The 15922-nt window shown below is 28.3% G+C and overlaps 5 protein-coding genes across 5 annotated transcripts; 2 read left to right on the top strand and 3 right to left on the bottom strand.

The window, feature by feature from the left end:
* OCT59_011978 (uncharacterized protein) lies at nucleotides 1–1450 on the bottom strand (the record flags this gene model as incomplete). The annotated part of the gene is made up of 5 exons (XM_025312978.2): nucleotides 1–453; nucleotides 813–903; nucleotides 973–1091; nucleotides 1157–1296; nucleotides 1369–1450. The coding sequence occupies 5 exons, from the start codon at nucleotides 1448–1450 to the stop codon at nucleotides 1–3; spliced, it is 885 nt and encodes a 294-aa protein (XP_025188446.2).
* Nucleotides 1451–2222: 772 nt separating this feature from the next.
* On the bottom strand, nucleotides 2223–3731 carry OCT59_011977 (uncharacterized protein). The gene is made up of 2 exons (XM_066134146.1): nucleotides 3389–3731; nucleotides 2223–3325 (listed from the first exon to the last, which is right to left on the bottom strand). Exon 2 carries the CDS (start codon nucleotides 3188–3190, stop codon nucleotides 2348–2350), a length of 843 nt encoding a protein of 280 aa, XP_065989438.1. The 5' UTR covers nucleotides 3191–3325; nucleotides 3389–3731; the 3' UTR covers nucleotides 2223–2347.
* Nucleotides 3732–4385: 654 nt separating this feature from the next.
* OCT59_011976 (uncharacterized protein) lies at nucleotides 4386–7237 on the bottom strand (the record flags this gene model as incomplete). Its single annotated transcript, XM_066134145.1, has 9 exons — nucleotides 4386–4688; nucleotides 5256–5334; nucleotides 5412–5553; nucleotides 5760–5924; nucleotides 5988–6182; nucleotides 6252–6506; nucleotides 6588–6648; nucleotides 6722–6936; nucleotides 7021–7237. 9 exons carry the CDS (start codon nucleotides 7235–7237, stop codon nucleotides 4386–4388), a joined length of 1632 nt encoding a protein of 543 aa, XP_065989437.1.
* Nucleotides 7238–10714: 3477 nt separating this feature from the next.
* OCT59_011975 (uncharacterized protein) lies at nucleotides 10715–11245 on the top strand (the record flags this gene model as incomplete). Its single annotated transcript, XM_066134144.1, has 1 exon — nucleotides 10715–11245. The coding sequence occupies one exon, from the start codon at nucleotides 10715–10717 to the stop codon at nucleotides 11243–11245; it is 531 nt and encodes a 176-aa protein (XP_065989436.1).
* Nucleotides 11246–14044: 2799 nt separating this feature from the next.
* OCT59_011974 (uncharacterized protein) lies at nucleotides 14045–14641 on the top strand (the record flags this gene model as incomplete). Its single annotated transcript, XM_066134143.1, has 2 exons — nucleotides 14045–14054; nucleotides 14235–14641. 2 exons carry the CDS (start codon nucleotides 14045–14047, stop codon nucleotides 14639–14641), a joined length of 417 nt encoding a protein of 138 aa, XP_065989435.1.
* Nucleotides 14642–15922: the final 1281 nt, after the last annotated feature.

Raw genomic sequence — 15922 nt, 5'->3', positions numbered from 1 at the left:
TCATATCTCCATCACGATAATAATAACCTCTATCGCATCCACCATATTCATCATATCCACTGTATGACCATATCCATTATATCCATCATCCAAATCACGCCTCTCTTCTTCAGAATCACTAGAAACGTTTTCATCATCTGACTTAACTTCGTTCGCTTCCTCCTTTAAATCCTCCCCATCAAAGTAGACATCATCATATTCAATATGGATTTTAGTTGCAGTTACTACCTTTGATTGACATTTCTCTTTCTCTACCCTCTCAATACCTTCCATGATCTCTTTCATCAAAAGGTCCTCCTCAGTTGAAACCAAGGGATTCACTTGTGCATCCGTTAAATTAGTCTGATTAGTTTTCAAGATTACCTGATCTATTACATTTCGGATTTGTGCATTAGTCAGTTTCGAAATCTCAGTTGTGCTATATGAAACCAGCTTGATTTTGTCTATCTCAACCTATTTTTCCCAAATAACACGAGATGTTTCTAGTTCTAAGAGTTTCTTGTGCAAGTTATCTTGTATTATACCTATCTTAGATTTCCTGCTGACTAGATTTTATCCCTGACTTCATCCATGTAATAAATCACCTTGGTTAATCTCTATGAAAAACGTGGACATACACAAAAAATTATATAATAGTATATTTAAGCAATAATTTTTTATTCTTGCATTAAAATATATGTTTCATGATAATACATTTATAAAGCTAAAAATTCGAGTTATATCATAAAAATATTAGCATAAAATAATTAGGTAATTTTTTTTAAAGATATTTATAGTATACGAAGCTAGATATTAAAAACGAGAGAATATACTTCTAGATCCGCTGAACGTTCACTAACTCTGGTGGCACGGTAGCAATACCCAACATCGGGCACATTTGGATTAACTCGATCATGCCTGCACCTATATTTGAAAAAGTTAAAAACATTGCAAATATTTCTAGAAATAATAATAATAAAACTTAACACCAACCAAAGTGGTAGACCATTTACACAGTTAGTAAGCTGTCGTCCACTTCTGAAGGAGAAAATTACGTTAGAATTAAATTCATTGGTGCCTCCATTTGTCACAATGTGGTTAATTAACGAACGCTAAACAATTTTGTACATATTAGTTTAAATTAACAAACAATGAATAACAAACAATGTAAAAATACCTCCGTTTGGCCTCTAACATTTCTGGGAAAGGGAACTGTCCATTTAATGATGACGATAGGATCATCAATACACATATTTTCAATAACTTCGAGGACCTTGTCTGCGTTCTCTTTTATAACATCGGGAATATCTCTTAAACCTAAATGGTAATGAAAAGATTGTTAAGATGAATTTCTGAACTTTTCATTTATTTGTATCATTTAATACTCACCTAAGGAAAACATTTTTGCAAGTTTTTTTACAGTGTTTACACTGTTTTTGCTGTCTTCAGTATTCAAACTCATGGAACTCATGGTGGAATAGGTGGAATAACTAACAAGTAAGAGTTTTAGTCTTACTGATTAAGAACCTATGGTATTATTTATATTGATTATTAAACCACGTGCGCGTTTACGCGTTTTGAGATCGTGATCACTGATCTAGATATACATAACAGATTAACAGATGATGTTTAATACGAGCGATAAGCTGATAAAAAAAAAATAAATAGATATTTTTGCATCGCTTAGGTTAAACGTACGTAGAGTTACATATATTATAAGACTATTGTATCAAAATTTTTGGATACTAGACAAACAAACTCCTTAATTTTTCGTATCCTTTCTGGAATAACAATTTTCGGGTTTTGATCATACCATACTTCAATAAGGAAAATTCCACTATCCAGACAAATGCATCTTTTTTGCCGATCACTATTAACAACATCTTCGAGTTTCTTAACATCTTTATACCAGCTAGTACTATGAAACCGATGCTGAGCCCCTTGCACCTCTAATGCGATTCGATATTTTTGGAAGAAAGCATCAAGCTCTAATCCATCCAGGAAAGGAGGGCGATATTCGATAATAGGTTCCTCATTAAGAATTTCCTTAGCTATCTGGATGCATCTAGTCTGAAATTTGCGATTTTTCTTACCTAGTTTCTCTTTCTGCCTGATCCTGCTCTAGTTTTAAAATTCTAGCCTCAAGCTCAGCACGCCTAGCTTTCTCCTTAGCCTCAAGCTCAATGATCAATACTTCAAGCTCAGATAACATGATAGATAATATTTCATATACGAAAGAATTATTCAATGTTACATGGCAAATGAAAAACCGCTTTATTAATACATGCGAAAACAAATACAAATGACTGGGACTGTACCCGTGATACATATTATTTTTTCTATGCTAAGCCCTATCTGTTCCTAAATTCTAATTCGATTTTTCTGCGATGTTGCTCAATGACTTTACCCTTTTTACACCACTTTGCGAAGCTTCCACCGGCTTCTGTGCCTCTTCCAATAACCATACAATATGCCCGAGGATCTTTTCTACTTTAGCTTGCAAATTCTCATCTTTGCACACAACGGTCACTGGTTCCGATAGCTTAAACGATGGTTTCCCCTCATTATCTAGCGAACATTCCATAAAATACCATTCAGATGCATCGGTAACAATCCCAAATACCCTATCTACATCCTGTCCATTATCGATTTCATCTGCCTTGCGTTTACGTGACAAAGTTGACTCCATCTGCACGGACGCCTGGGCAAATCCCTTCATAAAATCTTCCTTCTTAACTTCGATTACACCAAGGACTCTACCGGTCGAACGACACTCTACTGCATAATCGAGGTTTCGACCCTCGATAAGTTTTTCCGGTATGAGCTTGAAATTATCTTTGTAAAACGAGACCCCGGAAGCCAGATAGCAGTAAGAATAAATTGTCTTCGTTGCCTCATATGCCTTGTCGAGAGGAGTAACATCTTGGCGAAGTTTTAATTCAGCCATTAGATGCTTAATCACGTCTTCAGACTTTTTGCTACTTAGGTTAGCAGATCCACAATGAAAAACGGGATATACATCAATACTAGGATTCGGGTCGTCGCTAAGCTCATAGAGCTCACACACTTTAGGGAAGGTCCAGGAGTTGAATGGTTTTGAGGGAGTCTCTATGAACACGGTAAACTTGAGATTTTTCTTTGATACTAGCGTCCGCAACATCTCTCGAAATGATTCATCGTTCCTAGGATAATATCTATCCCCATCGTTCATGAAGTTCAGTACTGCTCCATCATTTTCAAGCGCTGGTGGCTTATACAATTCACGTGAGGTCTTTGAGGGTTGCTTGCTCGATATTTACAGTCCACTTATTTGCCTTCTGTTTCGGCCTAACGACGACATCAAACGCTGTAATATAACAGCCAGTTAGTAATTTTTCACTGACCTCTGCTCAGGAAAAAAAATACATACCATGAGTTGACTTGTTAAGCGATTTCTCCAACGATGCGATGCGGTCAAGCAATTCCTGTTCACGGCTCGAAGTGGCGGTGGTCTCTGGTGGTTCGACTAAGACATAAATATGTTCCTCGAGAGGTGAGACAGGGAAGTATTTCGAAATCTTTCTTATAGCTAACTGTCCTCGAATGAAAGATTGCTTAAGGGATCGACATGATCGTCAGAGATTGTCTGCGTCTATACCAGCAAAGTCATTTTGTTTTTTTGCCTTTATAGCCTCCTTGAGCTTGCTAATAAACTTGTCCTTCTCAATATCAACTTCGAAGGCGTTCGCGGTTGTATTTCCTTTAACGAGATCAGAATAACGTGATAGACATGACAGCTTTTATATTATTTTTTTTGCGGAATGTTATTGGCTCAAAGTGCGGTATGTGAGGACAAAGAATTTTATTTGCGAAAAAATACTCGGTATGTAGAAAACATGTTATGTATACAACCCTTTGTATGTCACGTACGGTGATCTTTTTCTTTGTACGTATGGTTGTATTTTTTTACTATACGTACATACGTATTTATTATATTATTACTTTATACAATTTATTTATTTTATTTATTTTATGTGAAGCCGGTAGAGAAAGTAAGCAAAGGATGGACTATAACTAGCACGACCTAAACGATTCCTACCATCGAATTCCAGACAAGCTGGAGCCCAACCCGAACTTCTTGAAAAATAAAAGACCTGCACTACTACCACTACCGATTATTACTTTATACAATAAAAATGTACGTACGTACGGTATATACAATATCTAAAATCACGTGACCATACATTATTTTTTTTTACACAAATTTTACTTTAAAAAAAAAATATTTTTTTTACGAACACAAATTTTACTTTAAAAACCAATTTAAATTTTATTTTTTAAAAAATTTTTTATACTAGTAACATATAATCTTTATAATCTTTATTGAAATTTCATAAAACCAAACTTTTTTCAATCTAGAAATACGACTAAATCTTCAGTCTTTGTTGTTGATTAGCTATTTCTAATGCCTCAGCTTCAGCTTCTAGTTTTCTAACTTCAGCTTCAGCAATTCGTGCTTTAATAGCACGCTCTCTTAATGCTATTTTTTTCTCTTCAATTTCTAATTCAAGTATCTCTGTTTTCTCATTTTCCAATGGCTCCTCTTTACTTTTTTTTGATGATTTTCTATTAGTAGAGGGAGAAAGTTTTCTTTTTAAAGAGGGTTTATTGGATAAATGATCATTTGTTAAATCAATAACTGGTTCTTTATTTTTTTGATTACGAAAATCCTATATTTAATTAAAAAAGTTAGCTTTTACATGAAATTAATAACTGATAATTATTTTCATAAATATTATTACTACCTTTGCGTATTATTGATTCACTTGTTCGCTTAATTTCACTTTTATCCCGATGTGTATAAGGAACACCTGTATTGTTATGAATTTCAATTGTTTTGTAACACCGTTCATCATATTTTTTCCCTCTATAAAATAAAAAATATTTTTAAAAATTATGTATAATAAAAATATCAAGTAAACATAAATAACTAACCTTAAAATGGCTGATAGTAATTTTAATTGCTTTCCCTCTCTATTTACCATAGAATGAGCTGCCTCTGCATTATTAGTATTTGTTCCACTTTTGCGCTAAGTTTCATGATTAATATTTGAAATAAATTGATTTAAAGAAGACAATACATATGGTTGTTAGTAATATTTTAACCAATCTACAAAAAAAAAAAATAATAATTTGTTAAAATAATATAATTACTTAATTTAAAATATTAATAATTAATATATATCTTCTATTCCATCATCATTTGTATCTTTTATTTGTTGTAATAGAATATTTACTTCTTCTTTACTAGATGCATTAGGAATCTGTCTTATTAACTTTTTTGTATTTTTTTCAAATGTTTTGTGATGCAAATTTCTTAAGAAAAAAAAATAAATTAAACATTTAAAGATTTATAAAAAGTAATAAATAATGAAAAATAAATATATAAATACCGTTCAAAATGCACAAGACAAGACTTAAAAATAAAGGTCAAATGGGTCTCCCAATCTCTTTCACAATCCAGATCATGTAAAGCTGATCCTAAGCCCTTGGCTTGTGCGCTATCCAAATCAGCTAGAATGCATCTGATACCATCTTTATGAATGTGTTAAAACTTAATATGTTGTCCACTTACTTCATAAATTACTTGAAATAAGGATAAAAATAATCTATGATATTTTTCAGCTGTAAAAACATTTGTAAAAATTCTACAAAATGATAATACTAAAATAAAAGTTATATATTTAATACATATTTCCTTTTATATGTATATTAAATTGAATTTAAAAAAATTCACTTACTTAAATGATGATTAGAATCATATGTATTTATTTCAAATTTATTAATTTCTCCTTTCACTCGTTTGAAACTAACATCAATTTGAAACCACTCAAGTGCAATCAACTTTTTGGCTTGTTCAGCAAGCATGCATATAATAATTACTTGACCATTATTTGTAAAAAGATCTAAAAAATAATTATTATTAATATATAATTAATTATGGATGTAAATTGGATTTAAAAACTTACCAATTTTACGAATATAATTAGCCAAATTGGAATTTGCAGTTAATGCATTATGATATACACCCATAACTCCTTGCCCAAATGGATGCAAATTTTTATATGCTTTTCCTATTAAATAACGCAATTTATCAATATTATTCAATGATACATGCACCTCTGCTAAGATTTCTTTGTTAAAATATGCATTGATCAAATTCCCTATTAATTAATATAGTATATTATTAATAATATAATAATGTAAAATTTCCATTAAAATTTAACATTTACCTGATAATAAAGATCTTGAAGTAATAGTATCATCCTGATGAATTGCCTGTTCAATTAGAAGTTGCAAATTATTTTTAATTTCAGCAGGTGTTCTTTCTGGTAGAGGTGGAGGATGATTGTGAACACCAATACAAATAAGAGCAACAAATGGATATTCAGTAATGTTATGAGGAATAATTTTAATAAATTGTACTGAACAAGATTTTTCAATTATGTCACCACAAACAGCAGTTCCATTATTTAAGTGAGGAATATCTTAAATTTTAAAAAAATTAGATATTGCATATTATACATATATCTGGTATACAATATAAAACAAAAAATTAAATATATTACCACATTTTTTGCATCTACAATTTCTAGGAACTATCATGTTACATTGTGCTACTTCTTGTGTCTAAATAATTAACTTAGTATTTAGTTTTCAAAAAATAAATATATAAAAATCTAAATTAAAAAGTATTACTTACAGATACAGTACCAGAAAATAGATTTTGAAGAAGTGAAATATCTATTTCTTCTGGTTTAATTTTAATAAATCGATGCCATTTTTCATTTTGTTTAAATTTATCACATTCAATAAAATATGTAACTATTTGAGTCTTATAATTAGTAATTTTTCCAATATGAGCTCCTCCATCACAAGGTACATTCTCTTTTTTAAAAGGACAAGAAGATTTTTTTACTGCCAAAAACAAACTAATTAAATTTTCAAATTATTAGTTTAAAATAATAATTAAATTAAAGGAATAATTGTTAAAAAACTTACGTGTATGTTTTAGCTTCTTTGGAGTTATTATCTTACTGTTGTGTATATGTTTTAAAAGTTTTTGAATTAAAATCAACACTACAATACTCTTGGTTGACAAATTCTTGATCAGAAAACTGACAAAATTTAATGCCTTGGCACTTTCTTTTATCCTTTTTAACTGATATTCCACCAAAAAAGGGACATTCTTTAATATTTGAAGAACCACCTGAACCATTTGTTGAATATTGGATTTTTTATAATTAAAGAATTTTAGTTTAATATATATTTGCCATTAAATTAAATTTAACATATACTTACATCTGAAAAAGCATCCATATGGTTCTTCCAACCAGTAACATTAAATATCGTCGCAACTCCTTCTAGTGAGATGTCTGGATACTCCACAGGAACAGTTGTGTAGATTACTTTTTGAACTTGTAGTTTAGGAGTAAAGAAAGTAAATGTTCTATCATTTTCTTCATCTCCACTTTTATCTTCATTAGTATCATCTTTATCCTATTTGGTTTATTTATTAGAAATAATAAAAAATTATCCTATCCTACACATTATTTACCTTATCTTTATCAACTATTTCTACAGGATCTGTAAAATCTTTTGCATTATATTCTTTAATATCTGAAAGTTCAATAATAGAGGACATTATAATTTGTAATTAAAAATTAATTTTTGAAAAATATAAAATTCGAAAAATTGATTTTTTAAAAAAAAAATTTTACGCGTTACATTATTGAGTACACGTTTTTGATTTGTGGTCAAAAATAAGTTAACAACTACCTAACTATATTAATTTAAAGTCAAGCTGGATAATTGATTTATATGAATATAAGAATGTAAAATTGTTAATTATTTTGGTAATATTGTAATTAAATCTTGATTTAAAAATAAAATCAAATTGCTACTTCTTACCATTTTAGACATTAAAAATTATGATTTTATTTAAAATAATCCCTAATAAATAAATTCCAATATTTTACGGTGATTCATGGAAAAAATTCCAATATTATAGCAATATAATTGTTCGTGATTTAAGTATAGATCGGTAATCTAAAAAATTATGTAATTATAAATTAATATTCACATTCACTTAATTTGGTAAATAAATAATTAATAACCTTCCCAACCATGGCATAAAATTTGCTTTAGGAAATACCTATCAAATAATAAATTCTCACACTCCTATTCAACTTGAAAATTACTGTAAAATACCTTTTTCCCGATCTTTTTGCAAATTTTTTAGAAATTTCGGCTATTTATATGGTGTGATATTATACAATATATAAAATCAGATGTACAATATATCACATTATCAATTGATTTAACTTGATTTAGCATATTAAAAAATAGAACGTATATCGATTTTTTGTAAAAAAAATTATTGTCTTTAATTATCTTAATTACAATATATTTTCTTAATTTATAATTCTATAAACAAAAATTATATTTATTCTATAACTAGTTTTTATTTTTTCATTATAATATCTGGAAAATGTGTTAAAAAGTATGAGTTGTAGTCAATTGATTAAAGAAAAAATCTTTTTGAAAATATGAAAAAATTTAGTATTCACATACGTGATAGTAGGTATATAATGGGATAAACTCAATGAGACGCTAAAATGATTAATAGAAAAATTAAAAAAAAATGCATCGCATAAAATAAATTTTCATATAACAAAAAAATCTATAAAATTACGTGCATACCTTCAGTTAGGTTTGTTTATAGATACCAAAACTTAATTATTTAATTTCTACTTCTTAGCAACATCTAATAGCCTTTTGATTTCTGTTTTCAGTTAATTTTTTTCAAGATTGTTAACCTTACGCGCTCAGTTAATCTGTTTTGTTTATCTGGGTATTTTTTTTTGCCGTACTTTTCTTCAAAAATATTAGTTTGTATTTATTTGTTTTTGTTTCTAATGTACTTTATTGCAATATATAAAGTACGTCAAAAAGTTTAAAAGAATTAAAGAATTAAAAATATTGAGTTTTTTTTTCTGTACGTCTATACAGAATATCAATTTACTGATTAAACGTACATGTATAGAATAAAACCGTCACATGTATAGTGCATATCACCGTACGCTACGTACATAGGTGTCTATACATAACATTTTTTCTATATAATCAAAAATATAGGCCTAGTATATGTGAGAAATTTAACTGTCACATAAGAGACCTGCTACGTGATCAGCTATATTGCATCATAGGTGTATTGATTAAAACCCTAGTCATGGCGAAAAAAAAGTGGCAGATACGTGACTTTTGGCCCGCATTACGGCGTTATGCACTAACACGTGAAAATAAACATAAGTTTTTACCTACTCAAAAAAAACTAAGTCCCTAATATAAATATAAAAAGTGGAAACGCGGTAGGTATGATGGTTGTGATGAATAAAATGCAGTCACGTGTCTGCCACTTTTTTTTCGCCATGACTAGGGTTTTAGGATATAACGAAATCACATAATAAATTGCTATATATTGCATCCGAACTCATTATAGCTAGCCCAAATATAGTAGCTGCATATTTAGTATACATCTTCCTAGTAACACCATCAAAAAAAGCTTGGGCATGTGATTTTTAAGCATGTGATTTTGTTACATATGGTGCAGTTTGTGGCAACTGATCTATTTAAATATTTATCGTGTATTATTTAAGCTATTATTTAAGCTTTCTTTTCTTTTCGCGTCTACATTACCAATACCAAAGAATACAAATTTTTATTTTTTAAAAAAAAAGTTGGCTTATTTTATTTACAATAGCTACTTGCAGAAATATATGAAACCTGTAGAATAAACCTAATATCTTGGAAATCACCAAGTAAGCAATAATACCAGTTCAACAAACTAATTTGCAACTGTTATTTGACAGCCTAATTAATGCTACCTTCTCTTCTAGAAAAGCAAAACTAGTCTGCATCAAAAATAAGTAAGGCAAAATAAGTGAACTATGCCATTAACATGGAAGGCATATTGATAGCACTCATTATTTAAAATAATTTATTTTAAATTAATGTATTTTAATAAATTAAAATTGAAAAATTTTATTGTCAAATTAATATTAAATAAAATAATTACAATAATTTATTAATTTAAAAGAATTTGTTTTACTCTTATGAATTAACATCTATAAAATTTTATTATATTCTCAAGCAATCATCTTTGAAGTAGAGTATCTTAGAGTAAGAAAAGTTACTTTAGGCTAAAATACTTATCTTTGAAGATAACATTGACGTTGAAGTATCTTAGGGTTAGAATAAGGAAAGTTGTTTTAGATGGAAATACATATTCTTGAAGATAACGTAGATGTTGGAGTTTCTTAGAGTTAGGTTAGGGTAAGGAAAGTTGTTTTAGACAGAAATACTTATCCTTGAAAATAACGTAAACATTGGAGTATCTTAGGGTTAGGTAAGAAAGATTAGTTTAGGCTGAAACTTTTACTTTTGGAGTTAGTGTTGACTTTAGAAAATTAATTTAGCAATAACTGCGTATTGCAATTTCTATAGCCACACTTAGCCGCAGTCAAATCACATGAATCACATGCCCGAGCTTTTTTTGATGATTACGCTGGAAGTTTTTAGTATACCGAACTGTCATGTGATTTATATGGCTAATATAAAAGATGACATTACACGTAAATACTTTTTCCAATTTCCGTTAGTTTGAATCAGATAAATTTCTTCAAAAGTTCCGATAATGCTGACAAAAAGAAAAAGAGTTAGTCTTTCTGCTAAACAAAAGTACGAAATCTGTGAAATAAAAGAGAAAGTCCCAACACTCCAAAATGTAGAACTTGCGCAAAAATATAATGTTAGGAAGTCTACAATTACCGACATTTTAAGAGAAAGTGACCATTGGCTTACAATTACAGAAAGTCAAGAGAATACTAAAAAATTTCACAGATCAAAATGGCTACAACTGGAAGGTGCACTTGGTTTATGGGTTGATAACGCACTTAATACTAAACAAGATATTGATGGTAATATCTTAAAGGTAAAGGCAAGCTATTTTGCCGAACAGTTTTCAATAGAAGATTTTCATCATTCAGAGGGTTGGTTAGGTGGTTTTAAAAAATGGCATGGTTTGCATCAATTTAAAAAGCAAGGTGAAACTGAAAGTGCTCCTTTAGCTGAATCAATAGAAAAAGATCATTTTACTTTACAACAGCTCCTTGCATCTTACAACCCTGAAGATATTTGGAATGGTGATGAAACTGGCCTATTCTGAAAGATGGAACCTTCTAGAGTTTTGGCATGTAATTCTTTATCAGGGCATAAAAAAGAGAAATCCTGTGTTACAATATTTTGTGCAATAAATGCAACTGGCAGTGAGAAAATAACGCTAACATTTATTCACAAATACAAAACTCCTTGTGTTATAAAAAACATTAATTATAAAAACCTTCCAGTTTATTACTTTTGAAATAAAAAAGCATGGATGCAAGTTGGCATTTTTAATGAAATTCTTTTAAACTCAATGAAATAATGAGACGAAAAAGATGAAAAATATTTTTTTTAATTGATAATGCCCTATAAAAAGTATTATACTTAAAATATACTTAAAATATATTTAAAATATACTTAATTTAAAAATTGCAAAATACTTATAATATATTTTTAATATATCTAAAATATACTTAAAATTATCTTAAAATATATGTTTAATATATTTAATTTTTGCCCATATACTTAAAATATATTTAAATTATATTTAAATTAAAATTTAAGTATATTATAAGATTATTATAAGTATATTTTTTACATACTTAAAATATACTTAAAATATATTACATAATATATTTTAAGTATATTTTAAATATGTAAAAAATATATCTATAATATACTTAAATTTTAATTTAAATATAATTTAAGTATATTTTAAGTATTTGGGCAAAAATTAAATATATTAGAAATATATTTTAAGATAATTTTAAATACATTTTAAGTATATTATAAGTATTTCGCAATTTTTAAATTAAATATATTTTAAGTATATTTTAAATATATTTTAAAAAGTTTTTAATTATATTTTAAATATAAATACTTTTTATAGGGATGCACCAGTACATCTTATTTTAGATGAAACTCAAGAAAAGTTGGATAGTATAGATGTGAAATTTCTTTTACCAAATACTACCACTAAACTTCAGCCTTGTAATGTGGGAATTATTCATTCATTTAAGTGTCATTATAAATGCCTTTTCATTCAGAATAGGATTGATGCATATGATAATGTGTAGGATGGTATTGTGAAAGAACTTGCAGATTATACCATTTATGATTCTTTACAGAATGCGGCTGAAGCATGGTTAGGGATGTTAACGGTCTGATCTGGACTGACCAGACCATGGTCCAGTCCTAAGGACCGATTTTGGACTAGACTGCATTAGGACTGGACTGATAGGATCGTTAGTCCTATGATAGATGGTCTTACGGTACAAAACCTCTATAATAGGAACTTAAAAAAATTTAAATAAAATTTGATTTTATGATTGGATTTTAATTTTATAAAAAAAATTAAACTCTATTTATTAAAAGGAATTGATTTATAAAAATAAAAAAAAAGTTTCAATTTTTCAGATTATGTAAGCGTCACATGATACATATATTAACCAATCAGAAATTAGGATTTTATAAGTTATATAATATAAAATTTATATAGTAATATATTTATTTATTGTATTTCATTATAAACTGATGAATCAGGTATACGATGATGAGATTTGTATTTTATTATATGTATTTTTTGACCAAATTAAAGTAAAATTACTTAGTTTTTGAATTCTTTCATTTATAAATTCATCTGAACTGTCTTTTAAATATTTACTTGATGGTATATAATTATCATCTATAACATTAAATTGACCTATATTTAAACAACTGACCTTATTCATTAAATCTTTTTTTGCAGTTTTAAAATTTTTTTTCTTCTTGGCATATTAAAAAAAAAATCTGTACATTAAATGTGGCTAAAAAAACCTGTAATATAAAAATTTAAACTAGTCTCAATTTTGACTAAATTTAATCAATATATTTAAATTACAGATTTTTAAACAGCTAAAACTCAGCCAAAATTTAATTTAGAAAAAAAAATAACTGATAATTTTTAAAGCTAATGGTCATATCTATAAAAATTATCGGTTAAATTTTTTACTTTAATATAAAAAAATTTTTTTTTAGGAATTTATAATCAATTAATTGTTACTATACATTGTAATAACCGAAAATACAATAAAATAAAATAAGGGTAAATAATTAGCCGATGGGTAAATGATTAACCGATAAAATTATATTTATAGTTTAGTTTAGTGTAATGAGATAGTCATATGATAATAGATCTTTTATTTTCTTAAATTTTTATTAGAAAAAAGATAGTCATATTAGAAATGATTTTCTTAAAATGTATAAATACAAGTGGATTTCGTTAGAAATTTCACAGTTCGAGTTTGGAAGTTCAATTTTTAAAAAAAAATAATAATAAAAATTTTAGTTCGCCTTTAATAGAAATTATCGCAAAATTAATATTTAAGTAAGAAAATAATGTTTTTGTAATTTTTGTAACTAATTTTTATTTTAAACCAAGCATAGATATTATTTGAACTCAACACATCGGTGGCAATATACGATATTTTATTTAATATCCTATGGGCGGCGTGTCACAACATAAGTAGTTGAGTATAAAGGTTCTGTACTATATAAGAAATTTTTTTAATCAAAATTCATAGTGCTGGCCCAAATTATGGCAGTTTAACATTACACAATTCCAAAAAAGGAAAATTTTATTTTTCGCGAAAATTGAAGTGTGTTGTTGCACAAGGTTACATAAAATTTTAAAAAAAGAAATTTTGTTAATTCTGGTAGAAATTATGCAAAGTAACAAACTAATACTAAATTTTTTTTATGGGACTGTGATCCAGACCACGGTCCTATAAGACTGATCAGTCCTGGTCCTTAATCTAATCCCAGACTGTAAACCGATGAAAACTGGACCAGGACAGACTGGACTGGACCATTAACATGCCTAAGCATGATCAATAGTATCTTCTTAAACAATTTCAAACTGTTAGAAGAAGACAGGTATTCTTCCACCAAGTATTAACAAAACTGGAGAATTTCCTGATAATTATTCAGCATTTTCTGATGATAGATATGCAAAATTATATAATATAATTTTTTTAAAATTAACATTAATTTCTATTTTTCTTAATTTGATATAGATATTGATGAACTTGAAGCGTTAATTTTTCAGCTTCCAAATAGTGATCTTAATGCATATGAATACCTTCATGTTGAGGATGAGATGCCGGAAGGTGGGCTTACAGATTTTGAAATAGTTAATACTATACGAAATGCAGATAAGGAAGAGGAAGATATGATGGATGAGACCGAATTTACACCTATATCAGAAAAAGTGAGTCCAACAGATGCAGAAAAAGCTATAGATAAAACTATAAAATTTTTGTATGAACAGGGACCAGAATTTGGTGATGTAAATGAAGAGTTAAAGGTTTTAAGAAAATTATATAAAAAAGTAAAACTTTTAGTTGTAAATAATCTTAAACAGCTTAATCTTCATTACTTCCAATATAATAATAATGTATACATGCCACCCAAATTATTTTGAACTGCCGTAATTATAAGTAAAATCCCAAATTCAATTATGACATCCCAAATTATTTTAGCACTTTACATAGTAAATTATATATAAACTAAATAAATTATGGCATCCCAAATTATAATTATGGCATCCCAAAATAATTTGGATAGCATGTATATAATAATGTTTAAATAGCTAGTTAATACTTATAGTCATTAATAAAATAATATTGTAGTACATCACGCATTTTATTAACTTTAATTTAAATATAATGGTTATGTGCAACTAAAACTATTGGATAAAATTTATATACCGAACAGTTTGATATATAACATAAATATTATATATTGAATTCGTTATATACTGAACCAAATCTCTTAGAACGGCTGGTTCGTTATATCCAGTGGCGACTGTACACACTTTGCTTTACATAATCCCGTCACTCATTCCATGCGAAAAAAAATATAAAATGTCTAATAAATTTGCACTATTGCTTTATTGATCAAATTACTTGAGAACCTTCACATCACTTATAAATTTCTTCTGTGACTTTTTTACACCTTTTGCAATACAGATGTGAGTGATGATCGCATTCCTTATAAATCTTACATTCATGCTTCTATCCCCTAAATATATACCATTTTTCAAAATAGTTCTGATGATCCTCCCTTAATCTGTTGATCAAATTTTTGCTCATATAACACCTTGTTAATAATCTTAACTATACTACACCAGTTTAGAGCTTAGACTTGCACTTATGTAACTTGAGTTGACTTGAGTTGAACTTGCACTCGAGTCAGAAATTTCTTGACTCAAGTCAACCGGGATCATGTGGTTGATAGTGCTGGTTGAATCCTATTTGTAATTCCTACCAGCACTATGACTATAACGGGTAAAATTATGGATAAGTTTTTTGGCCTGCACTTTAACTTTGACTCAAATTAATTCTAGTTAACTTGAGTCCTGACTTGAGTCTTGGACTCGAGTACTCTTCGAGTCAAAAAAATTCTTGACTCGTTTTACTCGAGTTGATTCAACCTGACTCGAATTCAAGCTCTATACCAGTTATTAGCATATTGATGTATGATTCTGCTCAGCTCATCTGTAGTACAAGACCCATTAAATAGGCAGACATGTGTGAGATTTTTTTATATTATTTTTGGACAGTTGAAGTAACTCTGTGATACATATATCAAACTAACATTGTAATAGTATTGTAATGGTGTTCTTTAACGAAATAAGAAATAATTTTCTCTTGCACTTTCTTTGGATCAGTACATATATCTTCAAATATAGCTACTATACCCC

This window comes from Rhizophagus irregularis, chromosome 2 (genome assembly GCF_026210795.1).
Source record: "Rhizophagus irregularis chromosome 2, complete sequence".
In the NCBI taxonomy this organism is placed as follows: domain Eukaryota; kingdom Fungi; phylum Glomeromycota; class Glomeromycetes; order Glomerales; family Glomeraceae; genus Rhizophagus; species Rhizophagus irregularis.
This window is presented reverse-complemented; position numbering and strand designations above follow the sequence as displayed.

Coding starts and splice junctions, on each gene's coding strand:
- OCT59_011977 (XM_066134146.1), bottom strand. CDS start 3,190: ATGAACGATGGGGATAGATATTATCCTAGGAACGATGAATCATTTCGA.